This window comes from Lepidochelys kempii, chromosome 2 (genome assembly GCF_965140285.1).
Source record: "Lepidochelys kempii isolate rLepKem1 chromosome 2, rLepKem1.hap1, whole genome shotgun sequence".
NCBI lineage: Eukaryota > Metazoa > Chordata > Testudines > Cheloniidae > Lepidochelys > Lepidochelys kempii.
In genome coordinates this window covers 57,060,334-57,084,922 of record NC_136381.1, presented here as the reverse complement: position 1 = coordinate 57,084,922, position 24,589 = coordinate 57,060,334, and the positions used below count along the sequence as shown (strand labels likewise).

The 24,589-nt window shown below is 41.4% G+C and overlaps 1 protein-coding gene across 5 annotated transcripts in view; it reads right to left on the bottom strand.

The window, feature by feature from the left end:
* The window catches only part of UBE2W (ubiquitin conjugating enzyme E2 W), a 57,032-nt gene that overhangs the window by 19,441 nt on the left and 13,002 nt on the right, over positions 1 to 24,589 (bottom strand). For 2 of the 5 annotated variants that reach the window (XM_073330846.2, XM_073330847.2), the window contains exons 4-5: positions 22,796 to 22,951; positions 21,641 to 21,734 (exon numbers count right to left, since the gene is read on the bottom strand). In XM_073330846.2, coding sequence (XP_073186947.1) covers positions 21,641 to 21,734; positions 22,796 to 22,951 — 250 coding nt within the window. Of the gene's footprint in view, positions 1 to 10,604; positions 12,852 to 21,640; positions 21,735 to 22,795; positions 22,952 to 24,589 lie in introns of those variants that run through there. The other 3 variants (XM_073330849.2, XM_073330850.2, XM_073330848.2) reach the window with 3 other exon arrangements.

Genomic DNA, 24,589 nt, shown 5'->3' with positions numbered 1-24,589 from the left:
GTTCCTTCTTCTCTGTTGATCCTGCGTGATTGTTTGAGGGAAGTAACAGGTGGACTACTGCGGTCTATATCGTTTCTTTGTAGTTGCCAGTATGTAGAGCCCATAGGATTTCAAAGTTGCCTTGGAATCCTTAAGGCTCTGCTGCCTAGCATCCGTCTGTTTTGAGAAGAGCGACGATCCCTCAAAATGGAAGATCCTAGATGGTGTGCCCCGGGGATTGCAACCAGGAGGTCCCATGCATCATCACCACTGATCTGGCTGCGGAGTCATAGGCGTCCACGGCTGCTTGTAGGGAAGCTCAGGCTACAGTTTTCCCTTCCTCAGTAAGGGAGGAAAACTCCTGTCTGGAGTCCTGGGGGAGTAGGTGCTTGAATTTAAGCAACAACTCCCACATATTAAAGTCATAGCGCTCCAGGAGGACCTGCTGGTTTGCTATCTGAAGTTGCAGGCCCCCTGAAGAGTAGGCCTCGAGTCCAAATCTTGGATCATATTAAAGAAGTTCTGTATTAAAATCACAAATGAGTTTGATTCCCCATAGTTTAAATTCCAGGATATTACTAATTAAGAGGTCTCTTGGTTTTTGGTACTGTTTCTCTCCCTCTATGTGTGAAACTTGTAAGCTGCTAATTGAGTTAGTACATTCTAAGACAGATTCTGTTCTCAAAGCAGTTTTGTAACAACCACTCAGACAGAGAGAGACTCAAAGCAATACCCTGTAACAACAGAAACAGCACCCAGAGTCTCCCCGCCCTTTTGTTGTATTAACAATTGAGATTAAAATAGAGATAGAGGATGTATGTGGATGGATGTTTGGTGTGGATAATAAACTGAATGATCAGGGAAGTGCCAGCCTAAGAATCCAGTGTCCATCAGCTAAAAAAGCCGTCAAGTGGAAATAACCAGAGGACCCCCAGAGGGCAGACTGGAATCCACCCAACAGCCCCAAGAATGGGAGAACCAAAGAACAAGATAACATCTAGCAGCACGGAGCCGTCAGGAATGTGCTATCTGCTGATTGATTCAGCAACAGCATGATGAAGCAATTCCCATAGACTGGCATAGGAAGAAATTCCTATAAAAATGGACTCTAGAAAGTGAGAACTTTGTGGGGTCTGATTCTGCAAACCAACTTCCAGGAGCATCAGATGAGCATCTAACAAGGCCCTGCTCCCTCCTCATGTCCAGGCCACCTGGCCAGTGGCTTGGCATGAGCAACTCTAGGGCTGGTAACTATGATAACAACCTTGCAGAACCTGTGTGTGTGTGTGTGTGTGTGTATATGAATGAATGTGTGAATAAATATGAAATTGAATGGAATGTTATAGCTATAACTAACTGCTTACTATGATTCTTTCTGTATTCACAGTAAATGTGGTATTTCGCCTTTTCCCCTTTAATAAGATCCTGCTGGTTTTTGTTTTTATTGGTACAACACAAAGAGGTTCAGGTTTTTAGGGTCCTTTGGCTTGGGCATAGAGCTCAGTTGTCCCTGGCGCTCTCACTCACTAGCCACTGCAACCAACAATGATCCGGGGAGAGGGGGGGTAAAGAGGAACTCCTTAGTCAGAACCAGATATTTACACCCTCAGCATTTTGCCATTGCTGGAAGGGAAGCGGGGGTTTGACACAGGGTCTTAAGGTCCATGATGGCATTGTGTAGTGGCAGAGCCACTCTGGATAGACCCTCTGGTAACAGAATATCCAGAAGGTCATGTGTCCTCCTTAATCACCTCCGCTTGGACCCCTAGGTTTGAAGCTACCTGCTTCAGTAGGTCCTGATACACCTTATGGTCGTCTGGAGGTGGAGAGGCTCCAGGTGCCAGTGCCTCATCTGGAGAGGACAACAAGGAGGCTAGAACCAGATGGGGAGCCTCAGTTGGTGCCTCGCCATGAGCAGGAGCCTGTGAGTCGTCTTTTTGGGGTTTGAAGCCCCATGTTTGGTACTGGAGTCCGGTTCTAGGGTGCCTTTACATGGTACTGCGAGTGCTCTAGCCTCCAAGACAACCAAATCAGATAGTCTTAAAAGGATCCCTTCAAATGGTGGAAATCCCCATGGGCTCCAAAAAGGGCACTAGATGATGGTTGGGCCACAGGGGTACTGTGGCCTGGCCCCCCGGAGGTGCCAACAAGCTCAGTGCCATAATAGAGTGGGAGCAGTCAGAGGAGCAGTGTGGTCGACTGCTTTGATGGTGGGAATACGGTTCCCCCTCCAATTCCTATGAGGACAAAGAGGTGCGTTGCAGAGACCAGAGCGGTGCCGTGCCACTGGGTGCCAGAGAAGGTCACGTAGGGGACATTGAAGCTGTCAGCACAGGTGTCCCCTTGGACAGCTGATGAGCTGCTGGCACCAATTCCCTGTCATTTGGGGCCACCAGTTGTGCCGAGTCCTGATCCTCCAGGGAGCCCAGTACTGGCAGGGTCATAAGATTTCTTGCAGCCACAAAAGCTTTTGGGGTCAATGAGACTGAAAATTGACGACTATGCTAGTCTTGAATGGGCACTGTAGAACACTGCAGTGCTGGGGCTATGGGGACCTGGCGATGCTGCTCTGGGGATGAAGAGCAGCCTGACAAGGGTCTTGCTCTCTGTCCCCTCTGCCACCAGAGACTGGCTCTTCTCTTGCTGTTTGCGGTGTTTCTTCTTAGTCACCAGCGAAGATGATGGGTGCTGAGGGACTCTTGTTGATGGAGGAGCACTCTGAACCAAAGATGAGGTGCTCAGTGCCAAGTCCGAGCATGGCCGAAGTCTGGTCTTAAGGCTGCCTTCATGAGGAGGACCCTCAGGCAAGTAGCATGGTCCTTCTAGATCCGGGGCTTGAATTCTTTACAAATTTGACAGCGGTCTTTCCAATGAGCTTCCCTGAAGCACTTGAGGCAGCACTTGGGTTGTTCAAAAGGTACAGACTTGCTGCATGAAGCACACGGCTTAAACCCTGGCAACCGAGGCACATCAGCACCAGGACAAAGAAAAACTCTATCTAACAGCAGGAGAATGTCTCCTGTTGACTCAGCGCGGTGCAGACACTACTGTAAATTGACCAGTTACATAACTGAAGTAGTGTAGCTTAGGTCGACTTACAGCCTTAGTGTAGACCAGCCCTTAATGTAAGTTTTCAAGTCTGTATGGGGGGTTTGGCTTGACACATGAAGAAGGTGCAGAAACCTCAGCCTATCTTCAGTTAGTCTGTAATAGGGATTAAACAGCTGACAAACGTACCTGGACTCAGTCAGTCTTAGATTCTGAGAAATGAAGCTGGCCAAGCAGTTTTTGTGCATGGTAAATTAAAGGGTCCATTTGGGTCTAATAACACCATACCACAAATCTTTTCTTCTTGGTACTATAGATCCTTCTGGTAGTTTCTAGGACATAAAGAGAACATGAACCAACTATCCAAACATGATGCCAATGAATCTCTATTCTGTCAAGAACCAAGCTAACAGAGAGGCCTCCTGGGATGGGATAAAAGAAAGGTGCCATGGTCCTGAGAGACTCAGCCTGATGAGATCAGCAAGAGTTCAAAACCCTATGTCTGGGACAGTATGGGGTTACAATTAGGATCAAACTTTAGTCTCTCCTGAGCTTTGCCAGAACCTTTGCTAGCTGGGGGACAAGTGAAAAGGCATACAGAAGCCTCCTCTTGCTAATTTGGTCTTTACTCATTGCCAACAAACCTTGAACTAAGTAAGGTCCCTCATTGGGGGATGATCTGATCTTCCACTTGCTGATCCAGAGATCCTTTCCAAAAATCCATTATGGATCAATAGTGTGTGCAACAGAACTCTCCTGTCAGGCATACAGCTATTACAAATGTCTTGTGGGTTAGAGCCTTCCTGACCCATCTGAACCAGAAACATCTTTTGAGATCTGCAAAGATTCTTAGAGCATACAGGACCAAACTAATCTTCAGAAGTGTAGAATTGCTGTTCCTGGAGAAACCACATAGCTTGGATATGGAGTCCTTCCACATGGCTTTCTTATCCCAGGCTGGACACATCTGTGGTCACTGTCATTTGGATAAGTAGTGTTTGGAAGTACATTACTACCAGACTCTCCCTCAACTGCATCCAGGCCAGGGAGGCCCAGAAGTCATTGTTACTCAGATGTGATGGAAGAATCCCTCTGTTGCTGCTTCTGCTGGGACCATAAGATCATGCTGCAAACATGTTATAGGTAGTACAAAAAAGTTGCAGCCTCAAGGCCCAACATTCATAGTACGGTCCAAGGTGTCAGTTACTAGCTTATGTTTTTTCTGTAGACTACAAATGTCTTGGATCCTATCCTGAAGCAGGAAGGCTTTGAATCATTCTGTGTCTAGCAGACATATACTTCAAAATGTCTGCTGGAGACAAATTAGGACTTTGGGTATTTTATCAGCCTTAGTGACTCCTACATGCTGTTTAGCTTGACCTCCTGTATAAGGCCACAGAACTTCCCCAAAATAATTCCTAGAGCAAATCTTTTAGAAAAAACACCCAATCTTGACTGAAAGAGTGTCAGTGATGGAGAATCCACCACTATTCTTGGTAAGTTGTTCAACAGTTAACACCTTATTTCCAGTCTGAATTTGTCTAGCTTCAACAACTTCCAGCCATTGGATTGTGTTATACATTTCTCTGCTAAATTGAAGAGCCCATTACTCAATATTTGTTCACCATAATGGTACTCAGATTGTAATCAAGTCACCCTTTACCCTTCTCTTTGTTAGGCTAAACAGAGTTCCTTGAGTCTATCACTATAAAGGCATATTTTCTAATCCTTGAATAATTCTCATGGCTCTTCTCTGAACCCTCTCCAATTTATATACATCCTTCTTGAATTGTGGACACCAGAACTGAATACAGTATTCCAGCAGGGGTTGCACCAGAACCAAATACATAGGTTAAATAAACTTCTACTGAAGATTCCCAATTATGCATCCAAGGATTGAATTAGTCCTTTTGGCCACTACGTCACACAGGGAGCTCATTTTCAGCTGATTATCCACCAGGACTCCCACATCTTTTTCAGAGTCATTGCTTCCCAGGATAGAGTCCCTCATTCTATAAGCTGGGACTATGTTCTTTGCTCCTAGATGCATACATTTAGATTTAGCCATACTAAAATGCATATTGTTTCCTTGAACTCAGCTTTCCAAGTGATCCAGTGGCCTGTCTTCATTATTTACCACTCCCCCAATTTATGTCATCTATTTTCTTCCAGGTTATTAATAAAAATATTAAATAACGTAGAGCCAAGAACTGATTCCTGCAGGACCCTATCAGAAACAAACTCATTCGATAATGAACACACCTATTTGATGACATGGTTTGATTAAAGCAGGATCCTTGATGAACCAGTTGTCCAAGTACAAGAACATGTGCACTTCCAGCTTGCACATGTACCAAACATCTTGTGAAGACATATGAATGGCTCCAAAAACATTGAATCGGTAGTGCTGTTCCCCGGTGAAAAATGTAAGATAGTTGCCAACCACTAGAACGAGGTGGGCAAACTATGGCCCAAGGTACAGTCCTGCCTGGCCCCTGAGCTCCCAGCCGGGGAGGCTAGCCCTCGGCCCCTCCCCTGCTGTCCCCTCTCATCCGCAGGAATGCTGCTGTGCAGGCAGCGCGGCTTGCACCCGCCCACCTCCCAGGCTTTCAGATAAGCCTGTCCTGCCACTCTGAGCAGCATGGTAAGGGTAAGGATAACGGTACGGGGGTGCTGGATAAGGGGCAGGAGGCACTAGGGGTCAGTCAGGGGACAGGAAGATGGGGCGGAGGTTTGGGGGGAGGGCGCGCGGTCAGGAGACAGGGAACGGGGGGGTTGGGTAGGGGGTGGGATCTGGGGGACAGTTAGGGACAGGGGTCCTGGGGGGGGTTGGATAAGCGTATGGTCCCGGGGGGGGGGGGCACCTGTCAGGGGGTGGGGGTGTGGACAGGGGTTGGGGCAGTCAGAGAACAAGGAGCAGGGGGGGTTGGATACAGTTGAGGTCCCGGGGGCGTGGTTAGGGGCGGGGGGTCCTGGGAGGGGGTGGTCAGGGGACAGTCAGGGGGCAGAAAGTGGGAGGGGGCGCATAGGCGGAGGGGCCAGGCTGTTTGGGGAGGCACAGCCTTCCCTACCTGGCCCTTCATACTGTTTCACAACCCTGATGTGGCCCTTGGGCCAAAAAGTTTGTCCATTTCTGCATTAGAAGTATACCTGAGTCCAAAGTCCAGAGCCAGTCACTTTACCAGAGTCAGGATGAAAACCAAACACTTCTTGGACCTGGTATTGAATCAGTTCCCTAAGAGGTGATGAGTCAGAGCCTTCTCATCTTCTAATAGAAAATATCAGGGGGGAAAAAAAGCACTCTACACCTTTGAACGAGATCCCTGAGAGAGGAGACTAGACAGAGTGTGGCCTGTGTCTCATTTGCCCTTTGCAAAGAGGTCTTCACCTGCTCCCTAAACAAGTTCTCTCTGATGTCAAGTTGATCCTTGAGTTTGCTCTGGTCCACCCCAGATGCTTGCAATCAAGCAGACCTGCTGGCATCAACCCCCAAGACAGCAACACATATCACTGTTACCTGCTTTAAAGAATATCCATACCAGGCCATGACTGTGGCCTCAAAAACTAGTTAGTTCATCACACTTCCCATGGGGAAGAGAATCTACCAGACTTGAGCCTTTTTTGCTCCACCTGACCTGTGGCCATGAAGGCTGGCAGTCTATGACATGAAGAATTGCAATCATGGACTGGCCAATACTTCATTGAAATGACTCCTAACATTGCAGCTCAGAAAGTGCTCTTGGACTTCCCTCTAGACATAGTGCCTTCATCAAACTATCAGGAGATCCCACGCAGCACCCTTTAGAAGGATATACTTCTTCTGAACCACAACATTTATGCAAGGAGTCTGCCACACATTCATCATCAGCCAGATGAAAGGGCACAACAATGCTACTTGACCGAAGATTCCTGGGCCAAGTAATTCATTTGTGCCAGAAACTGTTTAATAGAAAATCAGCCATCTGTGGGCACCAGCACTGAGACTAGAACTTCCTGCACTAGAATGCCAAGACTCAGGGAACAAGTTTCAACTCAGCGCAAAAAGTGCTTCAACTTCACCAATACAGGACAACGGAATGAACAAGGCTGATATTGTTGACTTTGTGACAACCTGACGGAAGACCAAGAGTGACTGAGACAGAAACAGTATACATGGAATCACCATCCTCCTCTCCACTTTTAGGACATGAACACAGTAGGAGAAAAACAGAGACCTTGCTATGGAGCTGCGAGCAGTCTGAGGCTTAAACAGCTTGGGGGCTGCCAGCTCTTTCAGCACCTTCAGACTTAGCCTTTTTGTACGGAAGATCTGTCTCATCCGATGAGCTAGAGCTTAGTATCAGTGACTTCGCACACCAGGTTCTAAGAGCTTCAGGAAACCTTCGGAGATGAAGCCACCTCTCTGGGCTTAGTAGGGAAGCTCGGTTTGCACCAACACAGACTCACAGGATTCAGTCTTGGCCAACTCTGACTTCCAATTTGATGGGTTTTCCCCTCCCAGCACTAAGGCCAGCCTTTTGCTGGACTAACAGGAATCTGCCTAGAGGCACTGCCCACATTTCTTGTGCTCAGGGCAATAGTTGCAGATGTATCTTATACCCCTTCACATTGTGATTGACTTGACCGTGTGGCAAATATGATTGCCAGTCTTGGACATTGTTCTAATGCACTGACGAGGTTTGAAGGTGCTGGATAGACATTCTCCCTCCACCGATATCATATCTGAAATAAAAGGGGTAGGTGGGAAAGTACTGCGTCAAAGAAAGCAGCAGATCAGACAACACAAGCAGCAAGCCCAGTTAAGCATGGAACAGTAAGATATCAAGATGCCCAACTTTGGTATCAGACACCTAAACTCAAGACAGCAGTGCACAGAGAATATTGGCAGCAATGCCAAGATGCCGGCCAATTCCCCCTTCCCATCTCCCCGAGAAATTGTCATGGTTTATCTGGGTCCCAGCATTCCTTCAACCATCCCAGCTCATGGGGGAACACTGGGATCCAGTGAACAGCTGGAGTAAGGTGCAGTCTCCCAGAGAACTCTTTCACCTACTGAAGTCAAGAATGAACCAACTATCTTTTGGAGGACAACATATACATACGACTCCATCGTACGTTGTCTCCATGATGGCTGTATCCTTTTTGAGTGTCCTGAGATAGGTCATTCTTTGCCCTCCATGCCTTCTCTTCCCTCCAAATAGAATCCAATTTAAGATGTACCTTGTGCTTCTACCATAGGGTAGCCTAATGAAATGACCAAACCACATCACCATCTACATCCAATCATTGAGCCCACAGTCTGCTAACTCTTGCAGTGCAGCACTTCCACATTGATTACACAATCTCTCCAATGAATTTACAATATTATTCTTAAACAACACCAGTGGAGTGCATTCAGCTTCCTTTTGTGTACTTTCACCATCTGCCACATTTCTGAGGTGTACACTAGTGCTGGAAGGACAATAGAGTTGTACAATCTCATTTTAGTGTGTAGATACTCTTACTCTTCCAGATGTTTAACAAATAGGAAAATGATCCACTGCCTTAACCAATTCTTGCCTTCACTAACAAAGGGAATTGTTTTCCAAGGGAGCAGTTTCACAATGTTTATTTTCAAATTACAGTGTTTTAAAATAATCTTGACCTATACGTTTATTTAAAAAAAGGAATACAACATAAAAAGCTCTAAAGATGTTTAATCCACTATGGAAAATTAAACTAAAAATGCCCAATAATCTGATGAATATCCTTTAGAATACAGAATAGAGGATCATAACGGGAAGGAAAATAAAATGATGAAAAATATGTAAGCACAGAATATACAGTACTGCTATTGAAAAAAATCAAAATTAAAATATAGCAGCAGTAGCCAAACATTTTAAAATTTGTGACACTGAATTATTTATTTTGAGAGTTTAAAGCACATAATATCTTTAATCTCTTACAGTTTTACAAAGATATCCAAAATTCCATTCCCTTAAAATTCCCATTGTAGGAGTTGTGGAAACATTAGGCTGCCACACGATTACATATCAACAACTAAATGTACATACATATCAACCAAAGTCACTCTTCTCCTCCCATTGCTCAGTTTAATTAACTTTTGATCCTTACAAAAATGAGTTGTAGGAAAAGGGAGTTCAGCTGTCATTTGGTTTCTGTTATAGAACATACAGTAAAGGTCACTTTAATGTACACTCATCTCAAATTTTAACTATGTTGTTCTAGATTTTAAGAAAAGATAGATAAACACCAAAAAAATCTAAAATAATATGTCATCACCAATCACAAATATTGAAAAGACCTTACTTTTTACAGAACTCGTTTTTGGATACTAAGAGTTTTCCCTTTTCCTCTGAAGTGGAAGATGAGTTTTCAATTTGTTCAAACTATGAACAAATTTATTGATGTGATGCAATATGTCTTCCCAGAACAGTCCAAAAATGTACTCTGAAGTAATATAATCTCTCTTCCCACAAAGCAAACAAAAGAGTCTACAATATTCCTGCTCCCCATTCAGTATTTAAAGTGCTTGCCAAAAGGACACCAAAACAATTACATAAGTGTATATAAATATCAACACAAACTAAAAAATAGCCCCAAAGCAGCATGATAATCTAGTGGGTATTCTCCCTTCCATATTAAAGTATTCAAATGTAAAGAAAGTATTTCCTTAGGCCTTTGCAATATATAGTTGAGGAGGAGAAGGTTAAGCACAACAGTGTTATATAAACTCATCTCGATTTCCATTGCATCATTTTGCAATCACTCTGACAGCTGTGTCAGACAGCTAAATGAAGTACGGGAAATGCTTCTGTACTTCACCATGTAGGGGTCACACTTATTTCCATTCAAGGGCACTGATCTATTTTAAAAATAAGTATTTATTGTGTTATGGTATAAACACACCAAACAGAAAACAAATGTATAAACAATCTGAATATTGATATAAAAGCAAAGCAAGGTAGTTTGGAGCAAATTCTGTTGCCACTTCATATGAGGAACTCCCACTGACAGACAAGAGTTCAACACACAGGGCAAAATTCACCCATGGGGAGGGCCAACACCACTTACACCTAATGTAAACTCTATTTTGAGACAGCACAGCACTATCAGAGTAATTTCACTATTTTCAGGACGTAAGTGATGCACAGGCTTTGTGCTGGTCCTCTCTACAGGGTGAATTTTATTTATCAAACAGCAACAGCACTCAGAATCCACGACAGTTAACTTGTTATACTTTCTCTTCTAATATACCTTGCTTTTTTGGTTTTAAATAAGAATATCCATGTTACTTTAACACGGTTTTCATATTTTCTTTTGTTTTAAAACAGCAGCATAAATGAGGCCAGCTATTTGATTATTTACTTATTCATCTCTATGTTAATCCATACAATGGTGCTGATAGGTGAATCAAAGTATAATGCTAAACACTACAGCATGTATCTTTGATAAGATGCAGTGCATTATAAAGCTTCTTCAAACCATTATATTGTATTATCACAATCCACAGTATGAAAACAATTACATCAATCTTTGACATGATGCACTGTAATAATTCTTTCAGAGGCATTAAGTTGTGTCACAGTACCATTTCTTTACTGTGGATTAGCAAGTGAATATTTGACATGATCCATTATGTGAACCAGCTGTAGGAAGAGAAATACATGGAATTTTGCAAGATACATCAATCAAGTCAATCAGTAATACAGAGCAAGTAAGTTAATAAGAAATAGATTAAATATTCATAAAAAGTTACTGCTCATGCATAGTAACAGTTTGCAGATACTAATAACTGGATCGTTATGATTAACTTACATCTGTAAATTCATGCTAAATACAGGTTAGTTATAATTAGGAGCACAACTGTTTCAATTCTGAAAGTGATTTTTGGCTCTTAACAGAAACTGACAGATTTTTTCCCCCCTTTAAAAAAAAGTGTTTATTGTGAAAGTATATGTACACCAAATTTATATTCACAACTACTTTTTACTGTTGAGTTTTAAAGGCCAAAAAGGGTTTCTAATATAATAGAAAAGATAGTAGAGTAGCCCTACTTTACTGATAATATCCATAATTCAATGGCTGTACAAAGCTGATCCATTTGATTTCTACCCACCCTGAGTTCACCATTTACACTTTTTAAAATTTATATTTTAAACATTAGATAACATACAGAAGTATGTACAAGGCTATACAATTTGTCGATTATACAGCAGTAAAAAAATATTTGAATATTTTTGGCCAATTTTTTAGTTCTATTTTGTTTTTTTAAGTTTAGCTGTTTCTGGTTCTTATTTTAAAAATAAAGTAAATGGTTATTTGATTTAGACATTTGTTTATTGACTACATTTTTTTTTAAGGAGTCAACAATAAGGCAACAGTAAAAACAGCATTGTTATAGAAATGTTGCATATGTGTAAAGGTAGTAAGTTTATAAAAGACATCAGTGTTTTCTAAAAAGACATCCTAGTTGTAGTATCATAAAATTACACAGTGGTGAGAACAATTACCTATTTTTCAACAATTATTTCTCTGTAGAAAAAAGTTAATCTAGCTGTAATTAAAGTTTTGTGAAGAAAAAGCTGGAAAAAAATTGTTATGCCTGTAGGACAAGCAAGTTAAGAAAATATACTTTTGTCTAAACTTAAATAAAAAGGTCCACACTTTTGTGTCAAAACATTAAGCCTCTGTCAAAAATGTATTTCTTTCTTTATAGTACAGGATTAAAGACAAGATGATGCTTACAAGGTAAAGAAATAATTTACAAGAAAATATATTCTGACAAAGCTTTTCAATCAAAATATTGTTTTGTAACATTCAAACATGACATACAACAACAAAAACAGCAACAAACAAAAATGTTATATGGATTGTTTTCAAACACATAAATAAATGAAATATTGTGTAGGCAGTAGGGCTCATGCTGATGGCTAGCAGGAAGTAACAGTGTGCAATCTACATGGAAAAAAGTTCTAATGTACAAATTACAGGCCCAATTGTGGACTGCAGCAAATTTAATTATATCACTGCCATTTTCTTGTATCTCCAAAAGTAAGTCTTGATTAAGCCACTCATACCCAATTATTACTCATATCTTTGCTTTAGAGATATGAGTAACTACCATACAAAAAAGGTATTTTTATTTCACCATAGGGATAACATTGTACCTCTCTCCCAATGTCACTTGAAAGCCTTCCATGTCAAAACAATTTGACAGCAGATAAACAATTTAATAAATATGATCTTATTAGTCCTTTAGCGAAGCATGTTAATTATGCTGCTAGTTTTGCGATCACATGGCACAGAATCCAAATATAAAAGAATGGGATGGTTTCAAAGTAATGTTGGATCCCTTGCTTATAATCCCAAAATATCAAAAACTTTCCATAAGCCCTACCATCCAATTAATTTATTTTGCAGCAGGATCAAAACTTTTCTTGGTATAACATCCATTGCCGGCAATGGATGCCATAAAACTGCCAAGGAGTTCAACTGTTATTGCACAATACATGAAGACCTGGATTTCTGCCAAAAGCTTAAAAATAAAAATAAATGGAATTTTTCTGACATTTCCAGACACCTGCATTAATACTGTATGACTAATAAAAGCATGTCAAGTTGCATGGACTGAACCAGCGATCAACATGCGCCCAGAATGCACACTAGTAAGAATGCAGTCAAAGGAAGTAGTCTTCATTGTCTATAGGTCACTTCCAGTCAAAGGTTAAAGTTCAAAGACTGAATGATCAAAGTGCTCATTTTCTCAGTAGGACAATCTTCTGCTTGGAGGATCACAAAGTGGTGACATCAACAGGTGTCATCTTTAAAACAAAAAAAGATTTATGGAAAACAAATATACATTCAAATCCCAATTTTCTGAGAGGTACAGATGCAGAAGCAACTCCTAGCATATATGTTACCACATAGGTGAAAGTACAACAAATGTCTAACACTGCTGTTTTAAGGAAATTGAATTCAGATTACAAAGCAAGATAAAAAACTATAAAAAACTTTGCCCAGTGATACATAGTGACTTTAGGAAAAATGTGTTTATCAAAATTATGATTGATTAATGTTGGTATATGCTAATCTCATTACAAAAGACCGTTATTTTTCACATTAAATATTTTGTATTCAATATTTAATGATCCAGACAATCCATTGTAAACCTGAAATTAAAAATCTGTTTCTTCTCAGCATTTTGCCCCTTCACTGTACACACTACGCATCTTAGTTTTGATGCTTTGAGCTTTTGATGACTAAGAAATGCTCTTGAGAGATTAAAGAAATACACAGACTTTGCAAATAGAAGAAAAAATACTAGGGAGGCCACATTTTGAGCAAATCATACTGTCACCTACAACTGAGTTCAAACTACACAAGATTTTTCACCATTTATTTGAAAAAAGTTATTTGACAAGCTGGATTACTCAAGAAGTGGCTTCCTGACCAATATAGGCAAGATATATTACAAAGTTACGTACAGTTGTATGAGAAGGTGGTAAGCATAAACTTCAATACAAGCATGCATCCGACGAAGTCAGTATTCACCCACAAAAGCTTATGCTCCAATACGTCTGTTAGTCTATAAGGTGCCACAGGACTCTTTGCCACTTCAACAGAAGGGGAGAAGATTGCTATTCCCTGCCACAAATGAGTGTGTCTTAGGAACCACCACAAAAACTGTAGTTGGTGTAATAAAGTTGACATTGTAAACCTAAAGTCTTTCACATACATTGAATTGATGGGAAAAAATTCTATGTAATTGCTCCCACACAATTCCCTAGTAAAACACAATATTAATGGCAACACACTAACTTTCAGATGTGTTTCTTGTTTCCGAATATTCCAAAAGTCGTTGGAAGACTTTCAATATGTCCACAAAAATGGTCTAAGTTATAGACAGTTGAATAAATTAAGCTTGGATCTGTCTCAGAGGATATGTCTACATGTCAATATAACAGCTGTGGCTGGCCTGTGTCACCTGACTTGGGCTCAGCCTGTGGGCTTTGGGATCCAGCAAGATGGGATGGTCCCAGAGCCCAAACTCCAGCTTGAGCCCAAATGCCTACATTGCAGTGTTATAGTCCTCCAAGCCAAGTGAACTGACATGGGCCAGCCACTGATGTTTTACTGCAGTGTAGACATACTCTAAAGCACACGGGGAGGAAAACCCATTCATACTCTAAGGGAAATGCCAGTTTTGTCAGGCTTTTTTTCCCCTCCCATAGTTCCCAATGCTACTGCAGCTATTTCTGCCTTTTAAAATCTCTTCCAAATCTCATCTTACAGTGGAGTTATTCACCATTTTTTAGAGAACTGTGTAATGAAATGTCTTATTCAAATATATATGTCAAATAATGTTAGAGAAATGAATGTTATAAATGTAGTATTACAAGAATAAGAATATATAAAGGAATTTTGGCTTTTTGAATGCGTTTCTACTGATGCAGCATTTCAGAACTCAGCTGAAACTGCTTCAAGGTTGTGTAAACCGTGACACTTGGGTTCTGTGTCTTATTTGTGAAACTTTTGGTCTATGTAAATAGCAAGATGAAACAGAGTGACAAGAGGGCTCCAGGTGTGGCCCCTGCAACAAGACAAGCTAACAAGTAAAAGCTCAAGGCCATAAAAATAGATCAGTAAGAAGGATAACTGCTATTGTAAGGTAAGAACTGGATAGAGCCAAAGGTGGTGACAGCAGAGATTAGATAGAAGTAGACAGATAAAAGTAAATTTTAGCAGGATAATGCAAAAATGTATTAGTTCAGGTTAGTTATTGTGATTTATGCATGAGAATATTTTAATTATATAGGTACACAGATGAGGTAACTTGGTAAACAGAGTCTGCACAACGTTATCAAACAAGGGATACAAGATAAGTGATTAACAACAAGAGAGTGGAGAAGACACGGGGAAAACATACCAGAGATCTGAAAAGAGTCTCTGTCCTCAGGAGAGGTAATCTGGCCATTTACTTTTCTTGCCTTATCTGTTTTTGCATGTATATCTAATTCTGAGGTGAGAATAGTATTGTCTTAAAATGTACATAATAAAGGCTACAAGAAACTGTTTAAGCCTAAATAAAAAAATGAGTGTTGACCTTATCAATATTTCTGTACACACTAAACTTAAAAAAAGTTTATATTTTAAATTAAATATACTCCCCACTCCATCCTGATGGCAAGATACTCTGTCCTTGGTAACAGTACATGAAAAGAAGATTTCATAGCACCAGAAGGAGGGTGAAGAACTAAAACTCTTCGTTTACAAGTTGGACAGGATGCATTGGAGGTAAAGAGCGAGTATCTGAACCATCCACAGATAGTCCTGTAAGGGTGTCAGGAAAAGCACATCCCAGGAAAAGCAGCAGCAATCAACAACACTGTTTGGGGACAAACACCATCCAGCTTCCACAGGAATCGATGTCCTGCCTAGGTAGGCGAGGCTCATGAACACACATCAAACACCTTAAGTGACACTGTTTTTTTGGAATCTGAGACAAAATCCCCAAAGAGCTACAATCAGATGGGGTGAAGGCAGATCTGAGAACAACCATATGCCTGTGTCACTATAAAGGCTCCCACTTAAGCGTTATTCCAACTTGCGTGGCTATGATCGGAATACCAACTACTTCTTGGAGAAGGGGAAAATGTTTCATTCCCCTGCAACAGGGAGATGGAAAAATGGGACTGACTGCTTCCTCTTCCTTTGAAAAGGGCAGATCACAACAACTTCTTAAGAGTATATAAGGCTGAGGACAGCTCTTCTGCAGAAGCAGGAAGATCAGCTCTCAAGCTAAGCTTCCCAACTTCCCACAATTCAGCACATCTTCAATCAAAGGAATTAGATTTTAAACAATCTCCTTTTAACCCCCCCTGCTAGTGCCATTGTCATATAGCAGCAGCAGAGGATTTTTAATTACAGTACGTGCAATTAAGAAGAGAGGATAGTAAGGGCAATATAGGATACTCCTGAGGGAATTCTGGACCAAAACATTAAACATTCTGTGCCAAAAAAATAAAATTTCTGAACACTATATTCTAAAATTCTGCAAAAATCTGCATATTTTATTCATCAATAAATGAATGTGGAGGCTCCAGCATAGTAGTGGGGAGCAAAGGCCACTGGCTGCACAGCAATGGGAGATCACCCTGCTGCCCCTCACCTCCCACCGAGGGACACAGACTCAGCAGTGAGGCTGCACCTGACCCTGACACAGGCAAGGGCTGGGTCTGCCACAGAAACATCCCAGGGCCCTGCCCCTCCATGACTGGTGCACCAAGATAGTAAATGGGAGGGACAGAGTCTCACACTTGCCCAGCTGTGGGGCAAGCAGGCTTAGCCTGGCAGGATCCAAGTGTGGAGGGGCTTAGTGTGTGTGGGGGGGGATCCAGGTGTGGGGTGAGAGAGTTGTGTGTGTGGAGGCAATCTGGGTCTGGGCAACTCAGTGAGGGGTCTGGGGGGGGGATTTGGACGTACAGGGGCTTGTTGGGGTGTTCTGAGTGCAGGGGGAATGGGAGTCTGCAGGGGGTCCAAGTGAAGGTGGTTGGGGCTCAGCAGAGGGGTGTTTGGGTGTGGGGCTCAGGTGGGGTCTGCATGTGAGGGGGCTCAGCAGGGATGTCTGGGTGCTGGGGGGAGTGGAGGTCTGGGTGCAGCTGGTTGGGGCTCAGTGGGGTTGGGATGCAGGGGGATCATCTGGGTGGTGGGGCTTGTTGGGGTGAGCTCAATAGGGGGTGGTCTGGGTGCAGGGCAGGGGCTCAGCAGAGCTCTGGATGCAAGTGGTAGTGGAGATTGGTGGGGGTTGAGTCCAGTGCGGGGGGGGGGAGGAGTCTCGGTGTGAGGGGGGGTCCAGACACAGGGATTTGGTGGACAGGGGAGCACCTCCCTGAACAGTAATCCCTCCTCCTGTGGCTGAAAATGGGGGCAGGAAGCGGGAGGGGGTGGGGGGTAGGGTAACTTCCTGCAGCCAGGGAGGTTTCAGGGGGTGGGTCTGACTCAGCCCAGTCTGCTCCTTGCAGGGGAAGACGAAGTCCTATCTTCCTCTGCCCCCAGCCCAGCCAGGACTAACAGCTGAGCCCAGCGCAGGGTAGGAGCCAGCAGCTGGGATATCCCCAGCCCCACTTCCCTCCTGTGGTGATTTACCTCTCTGAGGGCTGCTCTGCGGGCCTGAAATGACACACTCACGCTGCTGAGGAGGGGTGCGTGACTGCTCTTGAGGCTTCCCTTTGCTTCCCCATCTTTTTCTGCGAGGAAGCAAAGAAATCTGCGGGGGACATTAATTCTGCACATGCCCAGTGGCACAGACTTCCCCAAAAGTAATAGGTTCTCTTGAAACCTGAACACCTCAAAGCACACTACGGTACATTTAGTAGTCAGTAGCAGGTTTCACATTGCCAGATAGTTCGCAGCAAGCTAGTGTTCTGTAAATTCACATTCTGGCTTGCTATGCAGTAACTCACCAGATAGACAAGCTCCGAGACAAATTTAAAATTTAATAGTCCAGTATTGCTCCAGAATTGACACTTACTTTTAAAGAACTGAGCAAAGAGGAGACCATCACATCTTTGATAATTAGCAACTAGGAAAGGAAGTTAAAATTGATTTAGGTGTTATATATGTGAAAACTTTCCAATTTCAGCAGCATGAGCCATTTTTTAAACAGACTTGTCCTTTCCTGACTGTAACCTTCCCAAGTTTGAGTTGATCTCTCTCTATTTTTATCTACTGTTACCCAGTTTTGTTCTGCAATTACTCGATTTTTCTGCCTTTCAAGCAGAAAAGAATGGCTGGAGAATTTTCCACTGTGTAAAGAACCATTTATCTGGCAGGTGAATCTTGCCCATATGCTCAGGGTTTAGCTGATCACCCTATTTGGGGTCGGGAAGGAATTTTCCTCCAGGGCAGATTGGAAGAGGCCCTGGAGGTTTTTCGCCCTCCTCTGTAGCATGGGGCACGGGTCACTTGCTGGAGGATTCTCTGCTCCTTGAAGTCTTTAAATCACAACTTGAGGACTTCAATAGCTCAGACATAGGTGAGAGGTTTTTCGCAGGAGTGGGTGGGTGAGATTATGTGGCCTGCGTTGTGCAGGAGGTCAGATTAGATTATCATAATGGTCCCTTCTGACCTTAGTGTCTATGAATCTATTTGATGACTAGTTGAATGGAAATAGAAGTTTAACTACTATACAACCGCTAGTGATCAACTTTCAGAATCAGATAATCATGTTTATTTTTATAGCTAGATTTTCACTCTCAAATCCAATTTTTCACTTGTAGGAAAACTGGAGTAGCACCTAGAGATTGCTACCCTGCAGAGACTTCAGCCCTAAATCCTAAAGAAGAGTCTCATCTTCTCTGACACAAATTAAGAATAAAATTAGAACAGATCTCATCACAAAATGAAAACTATTAACTAGTCTTCTTGGAAGATGACTACCAAGAGGAAATAAGATAATTAAGAAAAAAATCTTCCTTGTGTCAATTCCATCAAATCCTCTCGCTCTGTGCTCTGTTCAATGCCATATTTTATTTCACATCATACCTTAACATCTTCCTTTATGATATCCCTCCACTTCTTCCTGGGTTGGCCTGTCATCTTTTTCCTTCAGTCTTGTTCTGTTCCTTACCCACATAGTTGTCAGAATTGCTTTTTACATAGTTGTCAGAATTGCTTTTTACATGACAAAGCCACATGAGCCTGCACTCCCTCATTTTTTTGTTTATGGGCGTTAACTTTGAGTACTTCTCTTAACACACACATTCCTCACGTGTTCTTGGTTACGCCACTCATCTCTCAACCTTGACATTTCTGTGGAACAGATTGTTTACTCATGTTTCTTTGTTGCCCAACACTCAGGGCCATACATTAAAACTAGAAGTTTTATAGACTTTCCCTTTCAATCTTACTGGTTTCATCCTGTAACATATTACACCACTTATAGCGCTCCATTTGAGCCAGGCATTTATTATCTTAGCTCTAATTTTATCCTTCATTTCCCCAGATTCTGGAGCCCACACACTTGAAACTTTGCATTTTTGGTATTGTATGCCCATCTAGTTTCAGGGATAATTCTTCAGTGCTCACATCCTCAAGAAAAAAGTATTATATATTTCTCCAGAATTAACCAGAGCAACAGAAAAAACATGTTACAAGAGAAGAAAGGGGATGTGATTATTGAAATGTTCCTGAAACATCACATTAGTCTTGTGGATGACAGGATTTCTATTCTTTAACTCTGGGCTCAATTTTTAAACTGAAAATAAGATAATGTACATGCAAACGATAAACAGATTAAAGTTACAAAATATATATCAGTGCAGCTGATACTGTTCAATTCTCATTGGAAACAGAGTAATACCCTAAGTCAAATTCTACTAGAAAAGAGTATTTACACTGAAGAATCTTAGCCCTGGTCTACACTAGGACTTTAGGTCGAATTTAGCAGCATTAAATCGATGTAAACCTGCACCCGTCCACACGATGAAGCCCTTTATTTCAACTTAAAGGGCTCTTAAAATCGATTTCCTTACTCCACCCCTGACAAGTGGATTAGCGTTTAAATCGGCCTTGCTGGCTCGGATTTGGGGTACTGTGGACACAATTCAACGGTATTGGCCTCTGGGAGCTATCCCAGAGTGCTCCGTTGTGACCACTCTGGACAGCACTCAACTCAGGTGCACGATTGTTTGCCGTTGCTCTGACGCAGGGAGGGGCGACTGAGGACACGGCTTACAGGGTTGGCTTCAGGGAGCTAAAATCAACAAAGGGGGTGGCTTTACATCAAGGAGTATTTCAGGCAGGACTTCACAGAGGGTTCCAATAAGAAATGGTGCACCTAAGTTATTGTTCTTATTGGAACAAGGAGGTTAGCCTGGCCTCTGATTGATACATGGCTAGATTTACCTCGCTGCACCTTCTCTGTGAGTGACTGCAGTGTGACCTAGAGGAATGAGTCCCCTAGACAGGGGAGGGGGGGAAGCAAATGAGTACAAAACAAATCTGGTCTATTTCCTGTTTTGATCCACTCCATCTATCTTTTAGATCTTTGGCTGGCAGCAGACGGTGCAGAAGGACTGCATGCCATCCACATCTCATGGCTGCCTGGCAGAAGATGGTACAGTACGACTGCTAGCCATCCTCATCTCATGCCTGCCCAGCAGAAGATGGTACAATACGACTGCTAGCAATCCGTATCGCCTGCCTGCTCACCATAAGACGGTTCAATAGGACTGACTGCAGGACTAAAGAGAATGACCAGGTCAAGTCACTCCAAATTTAGTCCCTGCGCCCATGTGTGCCCAGGCGCTCCCAGCCGACGTGGCCAGGAGCACCTCGGACACGACGAGGACAGCTACCAGTCGTATTGCACCGTCTGCTGCCAGAAGGCAATGGGTTGCTGCTACTGTGTAGCAATGCTGTACCGCGTCTGCCAGCACCCAGGAGACATACGGTGATGGTTACCTGAGCAGGCTCCATGCTTGCCGTGGTATGGCGTCTGCACAGGTAATTCAGGAAAAAAGGCGCAAAACGATTGTCTGCCCTTGCTTTCACGGAGGGAGGGAGGGAAGAGGGGGGCCTGACGATATGTACCCAGAACCACCCGCGACAATGTTTTGCCCCATCAGGCATTGGAATCTCAACCCAGAATTCCAATGGGCAGCGGAGACTGCGGGAACTGTGGGATAGCTATCCAAAGTGCAACGCTCCGGAAGTCGACTCTAGCCTCGGTACTGTGGAAGCACTCCGCCGAGTTAATGCACTTAGAGCATTTTCTGTGGGGACACACACACTCGAATATATAAAACCGATTTCTAAAAAAACGACTTCTATAAATTCGACCTTATTCCGTAGTGTAGACATACCCTTAGGAACTCTAATTCTGAAAATCAGGGGAAAACAGCTCCAGGGTGCACTTTTTGGGGGTGAGTTGCAGCAAGTCTTCCAATACCAAGTAATGACAATCATCCAAGATTTTACTCTTCAATTAAAATATCCCATATATACTTATTTCAGAGAACATTGTATTAAATGTACTTTACCAACACATGATTATATTTAATAGATCAGGGTTATCATATTAAAATAATTACATTCAAATTACATAGAAAAGCATTCTGGTTTTGCTAACCTCTTTAGTATTCATCTAGAATTGCTATAGCTAAGATCTTTACTCAATTTGTTCCCAAACAACTTTAGAAGCACTAATCATCATACATCTTTTCTTTTTCATGTCTCTTACTTTCAGCTTCTTTTTATTTGTATCAGCAATTTCCAAAATCTGTTGCTCATAAAAATTCACAATGCGAGTAGAATCAACCAATTATTCTGACTGATTTTCTCCACTCTTAAACTTCTGTTTTACATCCTGATCTGGTCTACAAATATCCATTTAAGTTTGCATATTTAAAACCCTAACTCAGTTTTCCTACTAAAATATAATTTATTCTTTTACAAAAATCTTTTATTTGGTGTCCCAGGAAAAGTTTTTATGTTCCAAATTCGCTAAGCTTAAGTGTTTAAAATTACTTAAAATCCTACTTTGTATTGTTACTCTTTTGCACTCAGCCTAGCAGTCCTCTGAAATGCCTACTCCAAATTACATACTTACCATGATACCACCATTTTGTTTTCTTTGGATTTTTGTTACATGTTCTTACATAAAATGAATTATCTGGAGGTCGCCTCTGCAATAGAAAAAAAACCTAAAAATAATCAAATAATCAATATATCACTTACAGTATATTATCTATTTAAATAAACTTTTACATTCAAAAAATAAATGCCATACATTTTGTAAAATGTGTTAAAAGTAGGACTAGGCCCTGTCTACACTGATCAGGAAAGTCACTTTAGCACCCTTTTAAGCAAGAACTTTAAGCAGAGATACCCAGACAGAGCAAAAAAGTTTGCAAATTTTTCAGAACGTTTGGACAAAGAAAACTAATTATTCACTCTTATTTGCAAAAGCAAATGTAACTAAAACCACTATCAAACTAAAATACTTCTGAAGTTTGGCTTCAATGTGTCACAAGTATAGTTTTGAATCCCAGTCTATATGAAGTTTCTCATAGCTTGGTGAGATTGACCAGATGGACTTGGGTTACACCTTCACTCACGAAGATCTGCAGCCTATCAATAGCCTAATGAGTAGTGCACTTCTCTGAAAAAAGTCACGGGGTGGTCACAGTGAAAAGGGAAGAGTCACAGAAATAATAAATAGTTATAAGCATTGTTTTGTACCCCAATAATATATATTTTCCTGCAAATAATCAGAACTGAAATTGTGATGTGGTGAGAATAGACATCTGGCAAAACAGCATCATTCCAGAACTGACTGCTGTAAAACAAATCTTACTCTGAAAAATTTTTATGTAAAAAAATTGAGCCTCAGTGGATCTGCTCCATGTGCCATATCTGCTTACTTTAGAGACAAAAATTTACTGTCAGCTGTGTGGGCTCTTCTGTGCTAAGAAAACAAACTGGAAAAATGAAGGATGAGAAAAAATAACCTATTAATGTATCCTACTTCAATTAATTTGGTTCTTTACAAATAGAAAATTGTTTCCTCCTACAAAATCTTTATAACAAGTCAACATCTGCACTACTCAAAACATTTCAGTGTTTTAAGTTATGGTATACTTTATTATATTAGAAAAAAGGTAATATTATTCAAGTGTGAGAAATATAGACTTTGGAAAAAATAGAAAACTTGCAGCTTTCATTTATTTTACTCTGAGTGCATTATAAAAAGAAACAAACATACCTTTTCTTTGCAGCTGGAAAGCATGCTAATAATGCTAAGACAAACTGATTGCACTGAGAGAGCGGGGGACCAGTCTTCTGTTAGAATGGATAAACAGATATGACCATTGCTATAAACATGAGGATGAACAGGAATATTGTCACCAGTAAACATGACCTAAAAAAGAATAAAATACGGTTAGCATTTGTTAACATTTAAATGAGAAACAGACGTTCTTGTGTCTTCTGGAAACAGTAATGCCTTATATTCAAAAGCCAGATTGTGCCATCTGTTCTTACCCTGAGAAGTATCTTACTCTGTTTGTAGTTCCATTGATTTCAGCAAGACTTTTTGCTGAGTAAGGTACTAATTAACATAAGGATGGCAGAATCTGGTCCAAAATGACTTGTACTTATGACAGAAAGAACTAGTGTGAAGAACTGAAAGGTTAAACGTAATCACTACTTATAAAGAGCAGTGCAGCACAGAAACGTGCAAAGACAGCTTCTCTAAATTATAGCGATATAAAGATATCACAAAGCTTTCATGAAAATTTTTTCAGTCTTAAAGCCTCATCTTATTCTTCTATAGAGAAAGGACTATGGACTGGCTACCCACCACACTGTTTCAGTGGTTCCATAATCTACAACATTATTCAACTGGAAATACCACGAGATGCATAAATGAGTAAGTCTCCTAACAACAAATACAATAGAAATGTAAGTTCTGGGAAACTGATTTTCCCAGCAGAAAAAAAAACCTTGGTAATTAATGCTACAGACTAACAAAAAGTTGTGATTTATAAAACCACAGAATGCTGCCACATATGAAATATATAATTTTAGATTATACTCTATCTGAAGGACAATTCTGAGGTGGACAAAATAACACAAGAAAAAAAGTGTTCAGAAATAGACAGGAATCAAATTAGAGTCACGTTGCCATGGTCAAAACAAGGAAAGAAGAGTGATCGTGGCAACTACTGCCCGTAAGTCAACCTTCTATCACTAATCAAATATAAAATTGACCCAGAATTCAAAGACGGGACAAGGGAAGTGGAGGGAAAGAAGCACCCTCAGCAGCCAGCATTACTCAACTCTTCATCCAATCCCCTCACCCAACCATCAACAACTTCCCACAGTATTCACCCATCACCAGATGATGTAATAACTCCCTTTTATCTATATATTTTTATGGCCTACTGTGTGAGAGCTTCCCAAATATTTTATGGATACATTCTCACAACATCCCATAAGGTAGGGAAGCATCCTCATCACCAGTTTATAGATGGGGAACTGATACAGAAAAATTAAACAACCTGCGCAATGTCACCTAGGACCTCCCTGTTACAGGAAATAAAGTCAGATCTTCTGAGTTCCAGCCCAGTGCCTTAACCACAAGACCACCCTCCTCACTTCACTTTGCACTTTTATACTGCTATTACTGGTATTCCTAAAATACTGAAGGTTTTATTTTTTCAGACATCCAGCAATATATTTCTTTTTCAAACTAATGTCTCTCCATTCAAAAAATAAAACCTATGCACAACTCAGTAAGCAAATGCATGCACACTATGAGACAACATACATTTGAGACAGAAAACAACTTAGTGCTTAAGTGACAGAAGTTTAAACTGTTATTTTACACTATATATGCACTTTTTTTTTTAATCAAGGTGTTAAATTATACAAGACGCACTTATTATATGGCAGAATTTTTATTAAGGGAGTTCTGGCTATCTTCAACAGTCAAGCATCCCTTACTTAAATACTTAATTGTTTTCTGTACTAACCAGTGTACATGTATTGGTCTGTT